This window comes from Pleurodeles waltl, chromosome 10, assembly GCF_031143425.1.
Source record: "Pleurodeles waltl isolate 20211129_DDA chromosome 10, aPleWal1.hap1.20221129, whole genome shotgun sequence".
NCBI classification, from domain to species: domain Eukaryota; kingdom Metazoa; phylum Chordata; class Amphibia; order Caudata; family Salamandridae; genus Pleurodeles; species Pleurodeles waltl.
In genome coordinates this window covers 477,065,455-477,090,670 of record NC_090449.1, presented here as the reverse complement: position 1 = coordinate 477,090,670, position 25,216 = coordinate 477,065,455, and the positions used below count along the sequence as shown (strand labels likewise).

Below are 25,216 nucleotides of genomic sequence, written 5' to 3'. Positions count from 1 at the left end.
ATGGGCTGCTTGAACCCACTCAGTTAAGTTGTCACCCTGGTCATAGCACTGAAACGGACCTCTGGCAGTGACTAACGATATAAAGATGCACCTTGATAGTGGACTTCCTTCTGCACTGGTCCTTGTGGTCCTGGTTGCTGCCTTTGACCTAGTTTCTCACTTTACACTAATCACTAGCCTTTTTGATATGGGCATTTGTAAGAGAGACCTGAAGTGGCTTGGTTCTTTTCTGAAACAGAACCAAAACAATAGTATCATTCAGACACCTTGGGTGTCACCTGTGGGTACCCCAGGGCTCATCGCTGAGCCATACATTGTTTAGTGTCTACATCAAACCTCTGATTTTCATCTTTCGGTATGGGCATAATGTCCTATGTAGACAATACCCAAATCTACATCTCTATTTCAGAGGAGCATCTACAACAGAAACTTCTTTTTGACAAAGCATGCAAGCAATTGCTATCTGGATTTCTTCAAAACAGTCTATCAACAGGAGTTGTTTCTGGTGATTGTTTTTTGGCCAGCAAACTCGGGAATGTGATGCGTTTTAAACCCAGGACCACAGAGAACATCCCAATCTTTAAAGAAACATCTTGAAACTTGGCTTTTTGTAATCTGTGAGCTTCTCTTTTGCCTTTCTAATTTCAGACTCTAGCACAAGAGTGTCCTCTGGGGTAGACACACCCTTTAGAAATGCCTTACATAAACATAGGTATGTGGATTTGTGATAGATTTGAAAAATTAATATCACAACTAAAAAATGTTATGTTATATTTTTGCAGTACTTCCCATTTAAAAATACTGTCTTCCAGTGTTTTCATTTTTAGGTTAAATCCTACTAGACAGCGCAGCTTTTGGTTTGCTGAAGACATCTTGGGAACATTCAGAAAGCTTCCCTGGGAATGAATTCTGCCCATTGCTTACCATTGGATTTGCGGTCTCTAACTCATATTTCTGTGCTTTCTATTTGCTGGCTCTATTTGATGTAGGCTGTCCGGCTTGAGTTCATTTCTGCCCTTACTGTATCCTTCTGCGATCTCACTTTCTGAAAATATGCCTTTAAATCTTGTTCTTAACTAGTCACATTTGCTGTGCATTAAAATACAGAGATCAAATGTCAGCCCCCTTCGTCTGAGGGAGCTTGGTGTTTACTTTTCTTTCTGTGACTTCAAAGTTAGAGCAGTTATAGGAAAGCAATAGGAATGCAGATTACTCTCCTCTTGGAGCCCGTTCGTGCCCCTCCTTTGCTCCAGCTTACAATGCTGTAACATAACCCTTAAAACAGGCCTCCAGGAAAGAGGTGCACACACTTTCCGTAGCAACAAGTATTCCTGTCAAGGCTCTTTTCCCAAAGTATTGTTGGCTTTTGATTAATGTGACCCCCTGGTGAATGTCTTATGATCTTTCTGTTTACAGTTAGTGAGTGGGAGTTCCCTTTTCATAATAACATGCAGTGGCAAGCTAAAAGGTGTAGCCTACACAAATACACTTAATGAGCAATAGCCTCAGTATGTGCAAGGTGCAGTAGTACACAGATTACTGCTTTCAAGAAGACTACAAACAGGAGCCCGGACAAAACTACATTATTTACACTAAAGCCTTAAAAAACCTGCCTATATCAAAACATAATTTTTGTACTATTTGGTGGATGCATGTGTTGTCAGCAATGAATAAAGAGAACATGTTCCACTGAAACAACAACAGCTTACCACCAGGGATGGTTTTAGCACTGCAAACGCCTGGTGTGACAGTCTATGCCACTTCACTTTACACTTCCCTACTCTGCTCTGCACCACTCTACTCTATGCAAGTGCACTCTACCCCACTCTACTATGCACCACTACACTCTTTGCCACTGCACTATACACCAGTCGAGCCTAGGCCACTCTACTCTACTCTGCACCATTTCATTCTACACCAATCTACTCTATGCCACTCTACTCTACAACACTGCACTCTGTGTCACCACACTCTATTCCAGTGCACTCTATGTAACCAGTCTACACCACTGCACCCTATCCTGCACCATTCCACTCTACCCTGCATGACTCGACTCTATGCCACTTCAGTCTAGTCTGAAACAATCTACTCTACCTCACTGAACTCTATGCCACTGTGTGCCACTCCACTTTATGCCACTCCACTCTACTCTGCACCGTCACTTGCACAACTGCGTTTTATGCCACTAATCTATGCTACTACATGCACTAGTCCACTCTCCCCTTCACTCTACTCAGAAACAATCTACTCTACGCTACTTCACTCTATGTCACACTACTCCATTCTGTGCCACTCTGTGCCACTGCACTCTACACTGTTCCACTCTACTCTGCACCACTCTACTCTGTGCCACTGTCCTCTATGCCACTCTTCTCTAAACCACAGCAGTCTATGTCAATGCACTCAACACCACTTCACTCAAAACCAATGCACTTTACGTCACTGCATGCTACCCCACTCTATTCTACTCTCTGCTACTCTACTCTGTGCCTCTCTACTCTGTGCCACTCTTCCCATTACCACTGCACTCTATGCCTCTCTACTCTGTAAGACTGCACTCTCTGCCACTGAACTCAACGCCATTCTACTCTGTACCACTGGACTCTAGGCTACTGTAAGTTACACCACTCTACACCATTGCACTTTATGTCACTGCACTCTATGCCACTCTGTTATACTCTGTACCAGTGTACTTTACGCCACTTTACTTGGTGCACTCTATGACACTCTACTCTGCATGACTGCACGCTGTGCCACTGAATTCAACACCACTCTACTCTGCACAACTGCACTCATTGTGCTCTACGTCACTGCTCTCCACATCACTCTATTCTAGTCTGCACCACTATATTCTATGCCACTGCTCACTGTTCCACTCCTCTCTGCACCACTCTACTCTATGCCACTGCACTATACTCTGCACCACTCAACTCTATGCCACTCTACTCTGTACCACTCTACTCTGAACCACTCTACTCTATGCCACTGCACTCTACTCTGCACCACTCAAATCTACACCACTCTACTGCACTCTACTCTGTGCTATTGCACTCCACAACAATCTGTAAGACTGCATTCTCCACCACTGAACTCAACACAACTTTACTCTTCACCACTACACCATTGCACTCTACACCACTGTGCTCTATGCCAATCAATTATTCTCTGCACCCTCTATGCTACTCAACTCTACACCACTCTACTGTACTCTACGCCTTTACACTCTGCATCACTACATGGCACTCTAGTCTACTCTGCACCACTGCACTCTATGCCACTCTACTCTTCACCTCTACACTCTACACCACTCTACTCTACACCTCTGCACTCTACTCTGCACCACTCCTCTACCCTGAACCACTCCACTCTATGCCACTTGACTCTACTCCGAGACAATCTAATCTACACCATTGCACTGTATGCTACTGCACTCTACTCTGTACCACCCTATTCTACGCCACTGCTTTCTATGCCACTATACTCTACATCATTGCACTCTACACCACTTAACTCAAAACCAATGCACTTTATGTCACTGCAGTCTACATCAATCAACTGTGCACCACTGTACTTTACCTCCACTTCACTCTAGGCCACTCTACAACACTCTATGACATTATACTCTACGATACTTCACTCTATGACGCATTACTCCATTAAACTCTACTCCAGTCTACAACAAATTTGGAAGGTGCAGATGAACTACTCTTTCCAAAGAACCATGAAAGATTTGTGAGCCCCATTTACATTTACAAATTGACGTTCAGAATTCTTAATGTTTTAAGGTTGCTGGCCACTACTCTATACCATTCTGCAACACTACTACACTCTGACACTCTGTGCAACTCCCTCTATGCCCCTCCATGCCACTTTATTGCAGTCTGTTCTATGACACTCTACTCCTCTCAGCTCTATGCTACTCCATTGCAAGCTATTCTATTTCAATCTAAATTATGCCACGCCACGCCACTCTAATTTACCCGACTACTCTCTATGCTACCCTATTCTATGCCAATACCCCTCAATGCCACTCTACATCAATCTACTCTACACCTCTCTACTACACATCACTCCACTCCACTTTACACCAATCCTCTACGTTGTAAGCCGTTTCATTCTACACCACTTCACTCCATGACACTCATTTTACTCTAAGCCACTCAACTCTACAACACTCCACTACATGCCAGTTCACTCTCCTACACTACTCCATTCTGTTCCACTCCACTTCATGACAATCTACCTTGCTTTGCGTCACTTTACAACACCTTCCTCCACTCTACACAATAATGTCTATGCCACTCCTCTCTGCTTTACACCACTCTACGACACTCTATACCACTCCACCACACTCTACTCCACTCAGATACTTTATGCCGGTGACCTCTACTCCACTCTATGCCATTCCACTCTACAACATTCTACTCCCTCCATGACACTCCACACCACTCCGTGACACTCCACTTCACTCTACTCTACACTATTTTATGCCACTCCACGCCACTCCATAACACTTCACTGTATTCCTCTTTAGAACTCTCTACACCACTCTCCTTTATCCCACTTACTTTAGCCATGCTGAACAGCTGCCACGCTTGTGTGCAACATGGCTAAAGCATGTTGGCAAAGCCATGGATAGGTGAGGCCTATTGGCTTTGCCAATGCCTGTTTGAAGGTTTGTTGGAGATGTTTCACTATTTCTAGTATGTGTTATCTTCTTCAGGCTGGATTGATTGCAAGTCAATTACAATTTTCTATTTTTTTATTTTTATTTTTTTGGAATACTCATGGGTGGCATTTTTCACAAAACATTTCTCAACGTTTTGAATCCTAACATATTTTTTATTAAACCACATAGATACCTGGCATATCATTTCCCTGTGGCTGGATCTCATTCCCAAACATCCCTCTTGCATAGACCTTATCTGAAGCTGGTCCTTTCTGACATTTATGTGCACATTAGTCCTCACCGACCATGTGTGTGACTAGCAACTTAGGCAGAACCTGTTTTCCAAGCAATATAAAAATGTCTTAAAAATGTCATGTCTCAAAACGTTTCAGACAGTGAGGTATCTTCTCATTCAGGTGTAGTCTCAAAATGGCAAACGCAAATCTTGGTGCCTTGCCAAGACACTCTCCGGAACGTGCAGATTAACTACTATTTCGAAAGAACCATGAAAGATTTGTGAGCCCCATTTACATGCACCCAAATGTTGCCTGGGTAGATGCAAGTAGATGATCATTTGCAGTGCCTCCGGGACAAAGAAGAGACAGCTTCCAATATTTATATCTCCATAGCTCGTGTGGTGTCAGAAAAGCACACACCTCGAATTTTCTCCCTATTGACCTAGATGCAGAGTAGATGGAGCTGGAGCCTCCAGTCCCATAAAGGGTAGAACAGTGTCCAAAGTTGGCAAGCAACAAATATAGAAACATATGTTACACAAGTATATTGTAGGAACAAGAGATTTGCCTGCCTTACCGATCTATGGCAGCAAACTCTCACCTTGAAAACCTCATTGGCCCAGATTCGAAATGATTCTTCTTGGCCACAAAGCTCGTCTCCCTCACCCATCTTCAGGATGCGTTCCCCACCCAGCTCCTCCAGCCGTGTGTCTACAGCATGACCAAAGGCGCAGAAGTGAGGATAAGCTCGGGACCCAAGGCCAAACACTGAGAACCTAAAACAGCAAAGGTAGATGTAAACATAGGCTTATGATCCAAAATCAAAAAGTAAGGCCCATATTTATACTTTTTTAGCGCCGCATTTGGGTCATTTTTTGACACAAAAGCGGCACAAACTTACAAAACACAATTGTATTTTTTAAGTTTGTGCCACTTTTGCATAGAACAATGACGTAAATGTGGCGCTAAAAAAGTATAAATATGGGCATAAGAACCTGAAAAGGAGGAAAACCTTAAAATGCCACAACACACGCTTTTGGTTTTGAACTTTAGTACAATTATAAAATTGCTTTTCAGACAACATAAGCAGAACATTTAATATACACAATGAAAGAAAATCATCAACCATTCAAAGAATAAGGATACTCTATATTACATTCAAAATGATTGTGAAGCCTAGAAGGTGCATACTGTGTCCCTAGATAGAAGACCATCTGCTGCACCAGAGAGTAAAAGGGGGTGTAGATGGTGGACAGGGAAGGAATGGTATTAGGTGGACATGATGAAAGGGAAGGTGATGAGGAGTCTTTGTGGTCGCCCGTCAATATATAAAGGTAAACCACAGCAGATCAGTACTGCACTATGCATGTATGTCTTTTCAGAGTAATAGGTTTCCAAATGTTAGTCCCAGCATTCCTAACAGTCGCACATCAGTACAGTAAAGGGACCTAATAAGGGTTGCTCTTGTTGTGAACCTATTTGGTCGAGATCAACAAAAGGGCAGAAGATACAGCACCATATGCAGGTAAATGTGGTCAGCTAAGCCTGTAGCTTTTATACTGTGTTCACAAATGGTTATTCGAGAAAGTTCAGGAAGCTATTCTCACAGTGTGGTTGTAGATTGTGACCACCACTTGCATGAAAATGCAGAGCTTTGGCGCCTCAAGGTCAGTGGCCAACCATCTTTGTGGGTGTCTCGTGAGCCCTGTTAGGCCACTTATGTCAGCACAGTAGTCTTAACTGTACTGATCTGTTAATCTGGGAGGACAAGAATGTTGTTATGTCTTACCATATATCAGTTGAGAATGGAAAAAGGCCCATATATGGCCCAAGGACATGAACCAAGTTGCATCTAGGAGACTGGCATCGCCAACAGTTGGAATATGGGAGTATGTGTGCCTGGTGTATTTTGCAAGCGGACCAGTACCAGCTATGGACTATGCAGTAATGTCAGTTTTGCCTTTCTAAAGTATCTGTCATGTGCTTCTATTAGACCCCACCAATCTTCCACCTGATAATCTCTCTGTAATATCACCTGCCAGTAGTGCCTAGTACCTGTTATTGTTGGGACAGAAAAAAGTTGGTCGACCAAGACAATGCAAATGCTGGTCGGCACTCCCATGTGGGATTCCCGGGTTTTTATATATTGAAAAATGGGTCAATTCACTAGATCAATTGTCTGCCCTTGATATCCGCCATATATAGTGTTTAAACTGTAAATATTGCCAAAAGCAAACGTTGTTCTTAGTCTGGAAAATTCCGTTCTGAATTTCTTATGTTTTAAGGTTGCTGGCCATAATAATGTGATGTAGAGGCATGATCCTCGCCTGTTTCCATCATGTGCAGTACACACTGGTGTCCCCAATGTGGATCCCCACATTGTGCCACTGGAGGCAGAGCAGTGGATTAAATAATCTACCTCCATTTTTGTGCGTGTATCCAAATTTGGCAGATTGCATATATGATGGAATTGGGTGTCTCTGCATGGCATACTGGTGGAGGGGCATTAGGTGCTAAGCCTTTCTGAAGACCAAATGTTCCAAACGCACCCTTAATAGAGGATGTTCAACATGGAGCAGTGTAAGAAATTAGATTATTATTTGAGGTGGGTGGCTACCCACCCCAAGAAATATTAACAACCCTTGTCAGAGTGAATCCCCGAAGTCACTAAGTGAACTTGAGCTCACCCCCCAGTATCCATGGACAGCGCAAACAGACTTAACTTAAGACACTGTGTAAAGTATTTATGCAGCACCAAAACTGTAATAAAGGCAAAATGGAAAACAATGAATAAAATCCCAAACCTAATTAGGACAATAGAGTAAGACATAATAGAAAATGACACCAAAATAACCAAATTCCTATGGGGGAATTGGAGCTATACATTTTAAAAATGTAAGTAGGGATAACGCAAAAAAAGTGCCAATGATAGAAAATGGTTGCAGTAGAATGGGACCTAGGTGCAATTTGAGGCAGAATCGCAATTGAGCGCAAGTCAGACATGCAAACCAGGTTTGTCTTGGTCAAAGGTTCTACCTTCTTTCTTAGAGCCTGATTTAGAACTCGTCAGATGGGTTACTCCATCACAACTGTGATGGATAGCCCATCCATTGAAATCGAAATCCCACACTATCCTATGGGCTTTAGATTTCGACAGATGGGATATCCGTCACTGTTGTAACGGAGTAACTCATCCACTGAGTTCTAAATCAGGCCCTAAGCCTTTTCAAGCCCAATACACAACAGGAGTATAATTCTAAACCCCCCCCCCTAGGATCTCAGGGTCAACACTTGGAAACTCACAGGGTGTCAGGCAGAGGCAACAGATGGTCCAGACCAGGTCCAGTTGTCACTAGTCAGATGGACAGTTGTAGGAAAGGCCTCTTGTAGCTTATTGTATCCCAGTAGCTTGAGCAGGAGGTCATCATTATGACCCCTGGAGTCCACCTCTTTGTCCTGGGTACAAGAGGGAGCAGGTCCAGTCCTCTATGGCTTCTCTCAGGTTGCAGACAGAAGGTCCAGTTCTCTTCTGTTCTTCCTAAGGGTTCTGAGGCGGGTGCCTGGAGATCCCCAATTTATGCCTGGCATGAGCTAGTGAGTGGGAATGACTTCTGGGCATGCTTTAACCAAGGAGGTAAATATTCCGGGGCCAGCATTGTGCATTTTCAAGAAGATGAAAGTGTTCAGCTATACTAAACTTGGGCTTTAAGGGCTAGGCATGTGTGGGGGGAGTGTACTGTGGTAATCCTAGTGTCCTCCCATATCTAGCAATGAAATGCAGTATGAAGTAGCCACTATAACCCCAATAAACCCAGGGACAGATGACTAGTAGGACACATGCAGTCAGGCAGAGAATACACAAGGACCGTCTTGGCATCCTGTTCCTTCCCTTTCAAGTGCATCCCAAATGTTATATGTAAAACACAGAGACAGATGTCTGGATGGAAAAAGCAGGGTCCTTCAGGAACCAGAGAGTGGATACACAAGATTTCTTTTGGTATCACTTTCAAGAGTTACATGCAGACCCATCAAGTAGGATTTTACATTGTGCATAGAAAAGGAGGCCTACAGTGCCCAGCCTGAAACTCTGGCAGGTTCAGAGGAGTTATCTCTGCCCATTTATGTAAGCCTATAATTTTCCCAGAGGAAGCATTTCACACTAATTCAATTGCTTGCCACTGGCTGGGAGAAGCTGGTGAGCAAATCCAAATTAGCCTCCAAGAACTTCAGGCAGGGAAAAGGTAAATTGGTAAAAGTTACTTTTCCTTACTCTTTATTAGAAATCCGATTTCACCATTTAATTGGCTTTTAATAACTATTAAAATAGTTGTTTAAATATTTTTAGCTGGTCCCATTCCAGAGATGCAGTATTAGTACTTTACTCTGTACTCTGGGTTTCTACATGGGACAGCTATGCCTGCTGCAGTAAAATATAGCTTTTGTACACAAGACCCTGTAAGGACATGTTGACATTTACGTAATACAGTTTCTACTTTTAAATACTATTCATCCTGCCATGTGAACTACAAGGCCTACACAGGGGTGACATAATAATTTTTGAAAGGGGAGTATGGACCTGTTAAAAAAGTATATTTTGACGGCTCGAACTGCAGGATTTTCTACACCACACTGGCATGCCTGAAGCCATGCTTTACACTGTCACTGTAGCAGATGGCACAATAGGTGCTGCAGCCCACTAGTGACATTTAACTTACAGTTCCCTGTACCATATACAAGCTACTTTTAGGTACATCAAATATATCCATGACATACCAATGTCATCATTTTGAAAGGAGTAGTACATGCAGTTTAGTACTGGTTAACAGGGTTATAATGCCAGCAAAAAACAGGTTAAGGCAAAAATCTTCCAGGACATCAAACAAAAGACCCTCATTTTCCACAAGTAGCGTGAATACAAACCATGTCAGTGCATGAGGCCAGTAATACGTTTGCATCAATGGCATTCACAGCCCACCCGAAGTGGTGTGTGCATGCAGGTTATGTGGTTTCAGCCTGGGCCATTTTGGGGCCCATACAGGTGATTTTCTGATTGTGTTGATGCAAAATAATATTGGGATCCTAGCCAGGAAGGAAAATATTCAAAAATAGTTACTGATCTAAAGTCCTTCCCAATTGAGAATTGCAGGGGCTTCCAATATTTTATGGTATTTTGTTTTTCTGGAATTTCAGTATCAGAGGACTCAGATTATTCTACATAATCTGTTCCACTCCTCTACTGAGTTTGATATGCAGGTATTTAATAGCCCTTGTCACCCAGTGGATATGGTGATGAAGCAGCTTTCCTAGTGTGGTGAACTAGGACAACAGCAAAAGCTACACATTGCACCAATTCATTGTCTAGCCTGAAAATGTTGCGAAAGAAGCAACTATATGCAATAGACTGTGGAGTGAGGTTTCATGATCAGTTAACAGCATTAAAATGTTGTCAGCGTGTAAAAAGGAGTTCAATACCTTTGATTAGGGGAGGTTGGAAAATTGCACCTGATAGAGTGATAGAGTCTCTAAGTGGCGAGAGGAGGCAGTCCTGCCTTGCACCATGTTTAGGGCCATATTTATACTCCGTTTGCGCCGAAATTGCGTCGTTTTTTTTGACGCAATTTCGACGCAAAACTAACGCCAACTAACGCCATATTTATACTATGGCGTTAGAGGCGAATAGCGCCAAAGTTCCCGGAATGTGCGTCATTTTTTAGCGTGAACCCCTTCCTTGCGTTAATGATATGCAAGGGAGGCGTTCCCGTCTAAAAAATGACTCCCAGGCCTTTACGTGGTATTTATACTCCCGGGCAAAAGAGACGCCCGGGAGTTGGCGTGGCTAAAAACGGCGCATTTGCGCCACTTTTTAACGCCTGCTCAGGGCAGGCGTTAAGGGGCCTGTGGGCTCAAAATGAGCCCACAGGTGCCCTCCCATGCCCCCAGGGACCCCCCCTGCCACCCTTGCCCACCCCAGGAGGACCCCCAAGGATGGAGGGACCCACCCCAGGGACATTCAGGTAAGTTCAGGTAAGTATAATTTTTTTTTTTTTATATTTTGTTTTGGTGGCATAGGGGGGCCTTATTTGTGCCCCCCTACATGCCACTATGCCCAATGACCATGCCCAGGGGACAGAAGTCCCCTGGGCATGGCCATTGGGCAAGGGGGCATGACTCCTATCTTTACAATGATAGGAGTCATGTTGATGGGGGATGGGCGTCGTTAAAAAATGGCGCAAGTCGGGTTAAGACGATTTTTTCGACGTAACCTGACTTGCCCCATTTTAAGACGCCCATGCGCCATTTTCCCCCTACGCCGGCGCTGTCTGGTCTACGTGGTTTTTTCCCACGCAAACCAGGCAGCGCCGGTCTGATTGCGCCGTCTAACGCCATTCCATAAATACGGCGCCCGCATGGCGCTTCAGAATGGCGTTAGACGGCGCAAAACTTTTTGACGCTAAACTGCGTTAGCGCAGTTTAGCGTCAAAAAGTATAAATATGGGCCTTAATGTGGAAGGTGGCTGAGATTAATCCTGTACAGTTTGCCTGTGCTGTGTTACTATAAATCCATCAAACACAGGTTGGGTCTTTCCAGACTCCTAAAGAGTCCCACTCAACTCAACTGAAGGCTTTTTTAGCCTTTGATAACATAGTCGAAACACTGTTTGGGCTATTCTGCTTTTCCCAAAGCAAATAAAAAAGCATTGAACTGTGGTTGCGCAACGAGATGGGTCTTGGATTTCGTGGACTAGCGATGAGATCACTTTACATATCAGTGACGTGAGTACCTTCGCTAGTATGTTAACATCTGTATCTCTCAATGATATAGAGTGACAGCTTCTGCAATCTAGAGGGCCTTTCCCCTATATTGGTATTAGTGTTAATGTTGATTTGTTTGAAATCTGCCCTAATTTACCAATAGCTTCAGCCTCCTTGTAGATGCCATATAGTATTAGAACCAGCATGTCTTTTCCTATTCTCAAAGAATTCATTGGAGAGTCCGTCCTTGCCCAGGGACTTGCGTGATGGAAGGTCAGCAATCACCTGAGTGATCTATTTTTTCGTGATATCCCATTCAAGCAACAGCCGAGTTCTGATAAAGCAGGTAATCGGAGGTACCGAGTGACAAAGGGTTGCATATTATGAGGCGAATACATTTGAAATCTCCATTGGGTGCATCACTAGAGAACCGTCAGTGCACTTCACTGTGGAAATTGCAATCTGCAGTTCCCCACAATGCAACGGATACACCTACAAATAGCTAACTTTCTCGCCCCTCACATAACTTTAACACTTAAGTTTCATAAGTGCTCATTCGGCACTGGACAAGAGCAGAAGATTCATCAAAAGATGTTCTCTTTCAAGGCGATGAAGGTATTTTAGAAGGATTTGCCTGACATTGAGCCCAGAGGGATTAACTAGAAGATTCTATCTGTACTTGTTTCATTTTAGATGGTTGTTTAGGTAGGGCAGAGGAAACTGCACCTTTTTTGTAAAGTGTGGGAGTACATTTGCGGCCTGAGGGTTTTTTGTCTTATGGCTACTTGTATCTGTATGCAGGCATCCGTCACAGCATGGAGGGAAGTATCATGTATTTTTACATTAGGCATTGTATGCACAATGAGATATGACTGCTTTAAATATGTAACATTATAATCCTGTAAGGAGTGTGGCACACATCGATAGTAGTCTATGTATACTGAGGTTTTGTGGACCCTTTACATGTACGTATATTCACGGCCATTTGGGTTAAATAGCCAGCAGGCGTCAGTCATACCAAAGTAGGTTAGTGCATCATGAAGATTTAACCTTTATTGTTGTGACTCCAGTCCAAATGGCTTGTTTTGTTTAGAATCAAGCAAGGCAATACATTTCGGTTACCTCCAATCAGAAGGCGGGTTGGACCACGTGCTGTTAAGAGTCTGGATAAATGGGATACAAAAATCAATTTTATCAGTGTTTGGGGCTTAAACAGACCTATGACTACCTTTGTGTTTGTGGTTCTCAGTTTTACAAGGGCAACCATGACCGGCACTGGTGGAGAATTTTGTAAGGAAGAGATTTCCTTACTAGGTTTGCTACCTCACACGTTTTTGGCATATGTAAGAGATCAGAGGATACTGAGTTGGAAACTTCTGGTCTGCCACTACTTATCATTGACCCTACCCATACCCTCTGCAACTTGATGGATTCCATTGCTGACAAGTGCAAGACCTGGAGGAGTGCAACGTCAGTGTGTTTTGCATATAACTATTTTAACACTTTTTTGCACTTAATGATGGATGTGATGGCACTTAAATTCAAGAAAAGTGAAAAGTTTTTTGAGAGTAGTGACTTTGGTGAAATGATAGTTGGCCTATAAATCTTAAAGTGATAATTTTCCATGCAGCTGGTAACTGGTGAAAGTCAGAGTATTGTGGTTTGGTAGTATTGAAAAGGCGAGGGGAGTGAGTAAGGATCTGGTGCTGTGGGAAATGGTGCCGACATTGCCTTGAGAGAAACCTGAAAGCTGGGTTGGAAGAGTAATTGAATCAGCTGAGGTCTCCTGAGTTATTCTAGGCTCCTATTAATCGACTTTCGCATATTACTGTAACCCTATAGCTATAGAGTGGTGAGGATCATGGATCAAGCCGATATGTGTAACGCATGGGGTAGACAAGCTTGTGGGACAAATTCTGTGTAATTTGAAGATTGTTGCTTTAACCAGGGTGTCAGTAGGATTGTCATATTGAGGGGTGCCCCTGGTGATTATGAAAAGAAATACAAAGGCCCACAAACCTTACAGATAAAGGCCAATGTGTGATTTGACTGGGCCCTGGGTCCACCACTCTTTCAGCAGCACAAGCCTACATAAAAATAGTTGCTATTTCCCCATAGGCCGGCCAGACCTCTGATTTTGATCCAGTGATTTCTGTGTTCTCAAATCTTTCTGATTGAGCTTAGGGTCATGGAAGGGAGAGTTGGTCAATGGATTATTAGGTTTAGGGAAGCTCTCCAAACAGCCAGCTTGGATTGGAAACTCTATATAGAAGCCGCTCAAGTGGGGCTAGACCAGGGGTGTCGATCCAGAGCTCTCATAGATTGTTGTACTTTCCACCCAAGACAAATTTACATAAATTAAATCACAACAGAACTCATATAAAGAGAGGGAGTAGTTAAAAATCTTGCATAAATTCGCCCTACACTGGACACCCCTGGGCTAGTTGGGTAGATCTCCTGGTCAGGCTGACGCTATGCAGGGAAAACGGCTCAAAAATGTAAAATGCAACATCTTCAGACTGGGAGTTACCGTAGGGTGCCGAGTGGGCCCGCACTGTCAGTGTTACTGGACTCCTTGCGCTTGTTCTTCCAAGAAGTGACCAAGGGGTCGGTCTGGGACACACTGTTAAAGCGAGTCTTGTAGCTCCTAAAATAGAAAAAAACAGCAAAGAAAGAAAGAACGAAAGAAAGAGCCAGAAACATGGACAACAAGAGATTAGAGCGAGTGAGACGCAAGAGGTGGAGAGAAGAAAGAGAGGGAACGAGAGAGAGTGAGAAAGACCGAGAGGGAGAGGCAGGAAGTCGGAAGAGTCAGACACAGGGGCGAGGGAGAGAGAGAAAGAAAGATAAAAGGCAGATGAGAATGAAAGAGAAAGTGAGAGAAAGAGAAGTTATTAAATTATTGGTAATGCACTTAGTCACACTATTGGCTCGCAAGAACCAGGAAAGAAAACAACTGGTTGGAGAAGAAACGGCCTGGCAAGCACAAAGATAGAAGCAGGCTTGTGCTGACGAACTGAAACACGTGTAGAAGGGTTATTTTTACTTTAGTGAAAGGCAGAACCCCCGTCCCACTGCCCCCGAAAATAATGCAGTAGCTTTATTTATTCTAGTACTCCACAGCGCTACGGGAAAGATGTGAATAAAACCAGGAATAATTACATTATACAGTGAGAGCACATGAAAGCACAAAAACGTGGTTCAGACAAAATCATTTCCTTAAACGGAATCCTTTCCAAAAATGTCTCATATGGTGAATTCCATAGTACCGGGAGAGAGCACAAGATTTGCACTTTCTGATTTGGTGGCTTTTCCGATTTCCAGCATCACAGAGGATAATGAATGACTCCACGAACTGTGGAGAATAGATGTAGGAATGTGCAATAATGTTCAGCATTCCAATAAAAATAGCATTTTGACACTGAAGCACTCCCCAAACACTAAGGCAGTGGTCTTCAATCTTTTTAATGCCGCGACCCTCCAGTTGGAAAATAAAAATCCTTGGGCCCCCCTCAGAATTTTTCACAATTATTTGATAAGGATGGTAATGTTTAAATATGTCTAGGCCTATTTAAACATTGCAGTTAAGCACTGTTACCTTTTTAAAGATGCAATAACATGCTTCTGCTTAAAACGAAGGCCTGTTATCTGTATAATGCTTCTTTTGGCCAGATTCTGGCGCTCCCCCTAGGATCACTTGGGGCTCCCCTAGGGAGGCCCCCCCCCCCCCCCCCAGTTTGAAGGCCTCTGCACTAAGGGAACTCATGTTTATTCACGACTTTTCTTGTTATTTAAACTCACCTAATGGTGGTGCTACAGGACTTCTGACTTGCCTTGTGGTAATACAGGCCATGTTAAGATAGTGTATGGGTATGAACGGTCCTAAAGAGTTAATTCTTTCAACACTACAACGCTTGCATGCTTACTTAATGTTACATCGTTATCAACCACCAACAGTAAGAGTTCGGAATGTCCCTTTGTGTGATGACTGATCGGGGCTATAAGATGTTGTTACATCATTCACTAAGTGGCCCCTTTAAATGTTGGGAGGTGAGTTTGAAAGAAAGTTTAGCCACAGGAGGCAGCTTATTCAAGTCAATTAGTCGAGAATAAAATATTTCCCTCTTGCTAGAAGACAATCCTCTGGATGTAGAAGGCAAATATGGCAGACCTGCCAAATTAAAAAATATTTTACCATGTGAAGAGTGGGTAGGGCGTGTGGTAGATAGCGGGCCATATGGCAGAGAACTACCTAAGAGGCAATTCTCCCTCGCAAGAAATAAAGCTTGCTGAGGCCGGCATCAATGTCCTGGGGTGTTTTCACACCCGTAAGGGACATCAGCTGTTCTATGCCCACAAGGACAAGCTGGAAACCTTTCTGTTCCCTGGTTTCCGGCTCATCTTGCTCTGCCAAAGTGTGATATCGGCTCCTCACCAGGTGACCATGTGAAGGGAAATGATATTGTGTGACACATGGTGGCATCAAGGACATTGGTTGGTCTGACCGAGGATGGCTAAAGTGACTTTGATCTAATTTGCAAGGAGGACATTTCACAAAATCCTGCTGTATGGATGATTTGATTTGGTGATTTTAGTCAAAGAAACATTATACTTTACTTTTTATCCACAAATTGAAAACATACCTGCACTTCGGCTTTCCTAAAGTGTAATAGAAATACCGTCTCCTTGTCAAAAGTATCCCCTGTACAATATTTTGCTGAGTATGCATTTTAAGTTCACTGTTACTTTAAATTCACCACTTACAGTGCAAACTTCACCTTCAGACTCCTTTTCATAATACTCTTCTTTGAGAGTACAGATTTTGCTTTGCTATGGGATTTTCGTTCTACGACAGCTATGTACACAACATATAAAGCCACCCAGCTGTTACTAAATATTACACCTAACAATAGACCAGTCTTTTCGGCTTTGCCATTGCATATTATTCTTACAGTCATGTCAAGTGAATTCTTTATGGATCTAGTCCCTTTTTGGAGACTACAATATATGATAATATATACAATAGCAACATGCATTTAATAAAAAAACAGACAGGTTCCGTGAAAATGGAATAAAGTACAACTTTACAGCAAGATAAAGGCTGAAATAATATTTTCCTACCATTTTCAAATTTTAAACAATTGATGACCTAGTGTTTCATTGGTGAGGGATAAAACTAAAGATAAAATGCCTCCTTCATAAGACACATTCAAATGGCGAAAGCAGGGAACTAAAGATTTTGCACGATAATGCATGGGCAGAATACATGTAAAAAAATAATGATTCGAGTCCTGTATTCTGTCACTGCAAAGAGGACAAGTACGCTGATCATTACATTGTCACTAAAGGCAGTCTCTCAGCTCCCAACAAAAGTATAGTTCTTCCTGTAAAATATTCAGAGGCCATCATTAAGTACACTTTCATCTTTCCCAATGTTGCAGTAGTTAAAATAGTGTTACAGCTTTTTAATGTAGTACAGTGCAATCTATCCAATTTAAAACTAATGGTGGGAATTATTCTTTTTAACAGCAGCTTTCAGTGGCTGTCTTTCCAGGCGAAAAATATTTGAAAGGAATTTTCAATGTAGCTAATGCTTGGAGCAAGTTATCTTTAAAGATGCAAGACTCTTTTTTCCGGTAAGCAGTTCTTCCTTTAAAAACCATCTCATAGAACCTGCTCTAGAATTTAAAAGATTAAACCCCCATTTCATTACAGTAGCACAGATCAAGACATGGGTGTTCAAGATTCCAAATTCGAGGCGCAGAGCTTGAACTAGTATATTGGGTGCAACATTGAGGAATATAAAAAGCATTTTCCTCGCCGTTTTTGTGGTAATGTCCAAAATTTAGGTGAAGTACATTCTATCTCGTAGGACAGAGTTGGCAGAAAACCTTTATGAGATATTGTTAATGCCTTTTCCCAACAGATTCATCAAACATATTTATTACTTCACTGTGGATTAGTGCTTTCGAGCAGTTATGTACAAACTGAAGTTTTATGTCTAAATTCTGAGAGAAGATACTGCCAAGATAGGGCAATGTTTCTCACGGGTCAAACAATTTCCCCCCAATTCCTAGCAAAATGTTAATGTTTTCTTTCTTACAGTAAAAACCACAGCGTTGGTTTTCTGCAAATGAATTGTAAGATTGTGTTTCTCAGTATAATCATGCAGGGCTTTCCAGTTTCTTTGAAAGCAAATGGGAGCCATGTCCAATAAAATTAGATCATCGACCTAACAAAGTGATTGACACCTAACGTTTCCCAATTTAGGAGGAAAATTATTAATGGAACAACAGTAGTTGGGTAAGTCGCTTAAAAAAAAGAAAACCTAGAGGAGATAAAACGCATCCCTGTTTTAAGCCGATTTCAATTCAAATTGGCTCAGCGAGCCCCCAATCTCCCCATGCAGGACTTTTAAGAAGTTGAGATTTGCAGGGCAGCGACTAATTCCAAAACTGTCTTGGGCAAACCCACCTGTGCTGGTTTTTTCCAAAAAATGGGGAATATCAACCTGGTGAAAAGTCGTGGTGGAAAAGTCAATAAAAGCAGCATAAATGTGTTGTTTTTTTCTGCTTGACCGATTTATCCAAAATGCTTTTGTGAACCTCAGTGCACTCAATGGACCTGAAGAGGTTATTCTGGAAAGATTCACTGGCAAACTCCACTGGGTCAGCACCTGCAGCTTTTTTGAGCCAGCCCCCTAAACATCCCCCAAAACACAATTAATGCATGGAAGGACTCAGTAACAAACTTACACGCCTGTCAAAAAACAGCAACTCACAAAGTCCACCAACTGAGTCTTATGGCCTGATTTAGAGTTTACTCCATCACAATGTGACGGATAGCCCGTCCACTGCATCACGATTCCATTATATCCTACGGGAAGCGTAATATAGCAGACAGGATCTCTGTCACGTTTGTCACGGAGTAACCTGTCTACCAAACTCTAAATCAGGCCCTCAGTCACGCAAGACAACACAATCTTCCTCCAGCCTTGAGGCATGTAAAAGAGGCTCTAAATAAGGAATCACACCTGTTGGCCCACATCGGTTTGAATGAAGATCTCATCGAATAGGTTAATGGGTTATGTAGACAATAGAAACGTAAACCCTCGGAGCACAATAATAACAATGCCTACACCTTTTGGACCAAATTGCGTCCTGCCAGCAAAAGCCGCAACTCCCAAAAATTCTGACGAATAATGAATAACCTTGAAAAAGGTCAGGTAGCTGATAGCAATGCCAACATCTCTGAAGATGCCTGTGTCACACATGTTTAATCATCACAGCTGTCGAGGGACCCCCAAACCTTAACTGTGGCAGACCACCAACATGCCCAGACAGCTCTGCTCGCCTTCTGTTCTGAATCACAACTAGTGAATATTATCAGCAGAAGCAGGCCTGACGGAGCGCCCAGTCCTAATTGCCTTCACCAGACACTTTTTAAAGCAAATCCGTCTACATGGGCCCAATCCTCACACTGCTCAGAACCAAACGATCCTGAAAGTTCAGAGTCCAGACTCATGGCAAGGGGCTCTTGTACACCCGATATTTAAAGGAGATGACTTTTCAATACCTGGAAATTACCAACAAATCTCTTTGTTGAATAACAACACAAACGACCAAGAGGGCCTCTTCTTAGACAAACTTGAGACCTGAATATCTGAGAACAAGATCGTGCCAAAACATCAGACCAGATTTAGAAAAGAAACGGGTGCCATCAGCAACCTAATGACCACCTCTCTTATGAATGACAAAATTAAATTATATAGTAACCTTCTCTATCTCGGCTTCAAAGACTTTAAGCCAGCCTTTGACTCAATCTTGAGACACCTCTTATGGGCAATATTGGAAGCACTTGGGATCCACACCATCTCAGAGCATAAGGAGCTGCAAACGTGTGTGTGCATAAAGGTGGGGGATGGAATTATTGTTTCTAGAAAGATTCCAAACACCACTGGTTTGAAGCAAGAATGCATACTTGCCCTCTTCTTATCAACCTCTTTTCAGTTTGTTAGGCCTAGCAGCTCTTGGCATGGTTTCCATGTACGTTTTTACTTCCGACCTCCTGTCTTTGTACTCTGTGCTGTAATTCTTTTTTGCTGGTTTTGATACTCTGGGCACTTTACCACTACAAACCAGTGCTAAAGGGCAAGCAAGTGCTCTCTGTCTAAAAGATATTGTTATTGATTTTCCCTGATTGGCACATTTGATTTACTGGTAAGTCCCTAGTAAAGTGCACTATGGGTGCCCAGGGCCTGTAAATCAAATACTGCTAGTGGGTCTGCCGCACTGATTGTGCCACCCACACGAGTAGCCCTGTAAACATGTCTCAGACCTGCCACTGCCGTATCTGTGTGTGCAGTTTTGCAATGCAAATTCGACCTGGCAAGTGTACTCACTTGCCAGGCCCAAATTTTCCCTTTTGCTACAGGTAAGCTACCCCTAAGTAGGCCCTAAGTAGCCCCAAGAGCAGAGCACAGTGCATTTTAAAGGTAGGTCATGTACTGGTGTGTTTTACATGTCCTGGTAGTGAAATACTGCAAAATTCAGTTTTCACTATTGCAAGGCCAATCTCTCTCATAGGTTAACAGGAGCACTGCCTTTAAATATCTTTTAAGTGCAGTTTCTAATTGGGAGCAGATAGAGATGTGGAGTATGGCGTGTCTGAACTCACAATTTAAAAATATATCTTTTGATAGAGTTGGTTTTTAGATTGTCTGTTTGAAAATGCCAAATTTAGAAAGTGGGCCATTTCTTGCATAACCATTCTTGACTGCCTGTGGAATCCCTGTCTGGGTCAGACTGACATTTGGGCTGCTTGTGAATTCCCTCTGGCCAGAGACACAAATGAAGCTGAGGAGTGTCCTGCATATCCTGATGAGTCCCCTGGGCTAGAGTGACGAGGGAGGAGCTGATACTTACACCTGAGAGGGCTGTGCCTGTCCTCACACAATGTTTGCCTACTTCAAAGGCAGAAATTAGTAAAAATAGTGGACCCAAAACCCCAGAGTTTTCAGATTACTTCTGGTTAAAGAGGAACCCCTGCCAAGGAGAAAGCTTGATGCTTGAGGAGGACCTGTCACTCTGCCTGTTGCTTTGCTGTGCTGGACTGTTACTGCTGCTTCTGCCTAAAGAGGGAAAGGACTGGACTTTGCTTTCTGAAATCCTGCTTGTGAAGTTTCTCCAAGGGCTTGGACTGAGCTTGCCTCCTGTTGAGAAGTCTCAGGGACAACAAATCCTTTACCTGCCAGCACCTGGGTACTCTTGCTGAGGACCCTGACTTGCCAAGTGGTGCCAATCCAGTTCCTGGGTCCTTGGAACTGAGTTCTGGTGAGAAAACAAGATCTAGGCACCCCAACTCCAGGACTGGTGCTGCTGCAAGTCCCCGCACTGCTGCCTGCAACTGAAGCCATGTCCCCGCTGAAGTGCGACGACCCAGACTGACACCACATGCCCAACACCGCCTCACTGACGTTTTGCGACTCTGTGAGTCACGAAGTGCTGTGTCACGGATGTCCGTGACACCTGACTCCCCTGCGGTGCCTGCAACCCCGTGGCATGAACGCAACCCTAAGAGGATGCCCAACGTGTCTTGACCCGCCAGACTCATCGACCCCGCCGGATCGTTAGGAACTGACTCCTTGTACCAATGCCGCATCACCTCTCCTACTCTACAGTAAGGAACAGACGCTGCACCGAATCCAGCGACGCCTCACCTCCTCAACCATGTGCACCGGCTTGTTTCCTCATTTACCAAAGGTCCTGTACCTTGGGGTCTGTGCGACTCCATGACCGGCACTGCCCTCCTCGCAAGTAGTGTTGGATTGTTGGGAATTACTCTGTCAACAACGTCATGATAGCCCCAGTTGGAGCGATTGTGTTTCTAAGCGCTATATTGAAGTTTACTCTTTGAACATTCATATCTTTGCTTGTGTGTTTTGGTCTTGTTTTATTTAGATAAATATTGGCCATTGTTCTAAACTGGTGTTGAGTGCTTTTGTGGTGTTTTCATTGTGTTACTATGTGTGTTTATACAAATACTTTACACATTGCCTCTGAAATAACTGACTGGTTGTGCCAAGCTATCAAGGGGGTGAGCAGGGTTTATCTGAGTTGTGTATTTCCCTTACCCTGACTAGAGTGAGGGTCTCTGCTTGGACAGAGTGCAAACTGACTGTCAACCAGAGACCCCAATTCTAACGTGATTGAACAGGAAATCTCTTTAAATGACCTCTCAGCACATCCCCCCAAAATAGGCTGAAAACACATGGGCTGTTTGTTTTGCGAAGGCAATGCACTCCTTATGAGCTGGGCAAAAATAGACCTCCATCAGCTGTTAAACACTTTCTATATATATTTAAATAAGAATCACCTTATAGTGAATCTACAAAAAACCAAAACATTAATCATAAGGAACAAAATCAAAAAGGTGGGGGAATGGTTTCTAAATGGCAGCAGGTTCCCTAAAGACAACACCTAGATGTATTTGGCCTTTTTAACTGTCAGTCATGGCTCTTGCCTGAACAAAAAAATACATCCGTAATAGGGCAGGAGCTCTTCAAAATGCCTTAATAAAATTGGCAAAACGCATGTCTGGATCTTTTTCATTGAGGCCACTCTTTGAGATAATTAGGGCAAAATTCATCCTGACCATCTCACATGGCTCCAAAGTCCTGTGTGGCAGGAATGTACAGCTTCTCGACAGCCTAGTCTCAAGTGTGTATTGTAAAGCCTTCAAGTTGCCACACAGAGCAGTCCCATCCCAAATACGGCTTGATTTTAGGTTCATCAGCCAAGATGTAATGCGCCAGGGGTAATATGTATAACTCTGCCATAAACCCTGCAGTTTGTAATTGCCACTTTAAACCAACTTATATGGTCAGAAATGCAGACTCAAGGACCATCATCCTTAACGGAATATCTTGATCATGCAATCAGAAACCTACAACTAGGGTACCTCTGGCACTCAGCAACTCCGTTTTCAGTTTTCAAAACAGCGGTTAATAAAACCACGAGGCGGCTTTCTTCCACCATTGAAGAGTACACCGGCAAGGTGATCCCACGCACACCTTGTTATTAAACATCCACGATGCCCTGCAATTGCAGCCCTATGTGGCAGCTGGTGCAACCCTGGCATCAGAAAGCAATACAGGTAATGTGACCATCGATGGCCATGCAGATGGAATGCAGTTATTGGCTTAAATCCATTTTTCTAACAAGAATAATCCCCACGTGCAGAAGAACTGTCATCGAGTCCATGCGACTCACCGACTACAGACTAACTGCTTTCTTCATTCATTATTGACTTTGCAGCAAAGAAACGTAATTCCCCCGTCTATGCTTCTTTAGAATGTTTCACGGAAAGAAGACAGAAAATGTATTTAAGCCAGAAATTGGACAGTCACTCTGCCAACTTTTAGGATTTATAGCTTTATCTTTTAGCTATCTCTCTCTTCTCTTTTCATGGAAAAAGTCTAAATCTAGAGATCTGAATTCATGAAACACTGGCAAACATGAAGTTTTATATGATTAGTATCCATGTGAATAAACTAATTTTAGTGATTTTTTATTCAATGTTTTTTAGTAACTGATCAGTTTTAAATGGTAAGAATAATAATATTAATAATCCAAAATGTTTGAAGACCTTTTATGATATCCATTAGAGGCGATTCATCAAGGTCCAGTCGCGGCTGGCAATTTGGAAAAGTAGCGGGACAGGGCAGGGGGCTAAAAAAAATCAAATATAAATAAAAATAACTTACCTAGACGTCGACATCGCTCTCCGCTGCACTGCAGGCTCCCAGCCTGCCCTGCGGCCAATCATGAAGCTGCTCAAAGCAGTGTTATGATTTGCAGGAGTGCGCTGGCTGGGTGCATCAATGCAGACTGGGAGCCGGGACGGGTCTCTCCAACTCAGCTACACAGTCCTAGGTTGGGGAGAGCCCTTGTGTGCATTTGTGTTTGGCCAGCTCGAGATGCCTGGCCAAACATACACATACATGCGCACTGAGGGGAGTACTCTGTGCACTTCCTTTGGTGCTCGTCACCCCATGGCCCGACCCCCTTTGAAAATAAAACTATAATAATATTTTTAAAGGTTTGCAGTTCCTGCTGCTGGCAGGGAGGGGGGGAGCTCCTCCACCCTAATGGAGGAGCCACCGCTGAATATAAACCAAGGATGATAACCTCAAGTACATGTATATAATATGTGCATGTTGATAAATGACTACTTCGCAATCTCTTGTATTTCAGATTGTCAGTGGTTCAACATGCAGACTATAAATTGCAGGAGATGGTATTAACTCATGAGCAACTCGACAAACCACTGCGAACCAGGACTATTGCTTTCAGGTAGGTGGAAAGTCACTTAACAAGCACTGGCAAAGGTAATAGGTCTTGCCTTTGTGACATACTAGCTTCATCAATAGTTTTTAATTATGCTGTACATCCCTGATTCTGTGCTGCAGGGCATAATAAAAAAGGCCTATTGTGTGTGTAATTTTCTAGGCACACAAACAATGCATGCACACGCCTACAAAATGATGTGGCCATTTTTTCCTTATTTGATGATCCAGCTCGGGTTTGCAAATAAAAAGAAAAAACAAACAAAATGTTTTAATGGAAAGCAAGTTGGGGGAAGTAACATGGGTGCAGGGTGTGGCTGCAACAGTGGGGGCAAAGTGGGTGGGGGGCACTGAAGCAACATGGTGGGTCAGTGGGAGCTGTAGCAACACAGAGAATGTAGGGGGAGCAAACGGTTGAGACAGAGAGCAACACGGAATGCTTAGGGCAGGGCGAGGAGAGCAAATGAGTGAGAGTATGTGAAACTGGGATAGGGTCGAAGCACTCAGGCAAGAAAGCAACACAGGTGGGGGAACACATGACAAGAGTATCAGGGAAGGGTTGGGGAGAGGCACAATGCAGAATGGGAGCAGCGTGGAGATGGGAAGACAAACACACTAGGGAGACAATGCGAAAACAAATGCACTCTCCTACCTAGAGTGCGTACATAAAAAGAAAAGAGTGGTGTCTGACAAATCGAGCAGTGTAAGGATACAGTAATGCATGCATGCCCCAGGGGAAAAGGTAACACAAGAAGAGGAAAGAAAGCCCACATATTCTTACAAACAGGAAGCAAGCAAATGAGACTGACAATGTAACCAACCAATGGTAAGTAATGTGCGGGCTCGCAGCCCACTGAAAGCTATCAATATGTCTCGCAGCATCCACTGTCTAATAGGAAAGACCTAAAAAAGGACACGTTTCCAGATGCATTTTGGAGTGTGTGAAGCAGAATGAAAAATAAGTCTGGTCCTTAAAAATAATGAGTGTCAGCGCCCCAACACCCTTCAGCTGCTGGCACAAATTAAAAACTGGACTTGATGATGTGATTGTGGATTTCAACCTGGTCTCCATGTGAGTTGGTATAGAAGGAGAAACTGTCCCCAATTTTATTGGTAGAGGGGAAAAAACAGCAATTGATTAAGTGTTTGTTTCAGCTTACCTAGCCCAGTTTGTGCGCCACTTCACGATCCAAGGGTACCAGTTCAGTGACC

The 25,216-nt window shown here is 43.2% G+C and overlaps 1 protein-coding gene across 2 annotated transcripts in view; it reads right to left on the bottom strand.

Moving 5' to 3' along the window:
- NOS3 (nitric oxide synthase 3) overlaps positions 1–25,216 on the bottom strand; it is a 780,913-nt gene that overhangs the window by 249,315 nt on the left and 506,382 nt on the right. For both annotated transcript variants that reach the window (XM_069210763.1, XM_069210764.1), the window contains exons 15-16: positions 14,189–14,305; positions 5,507–5,681 (exon numbers count right to left, since the gene is read on the bottom strand). In XM_069210763.1, the coding sequence (XP_069066864.1) occupies positions 5,507–5,681; positions 14,189–14,305 (292 nt within the window). The remainder of the gene's footprint in view (positions 1–5,506; positions 5,682–14,188; positions 14,306–25,216) is intronic.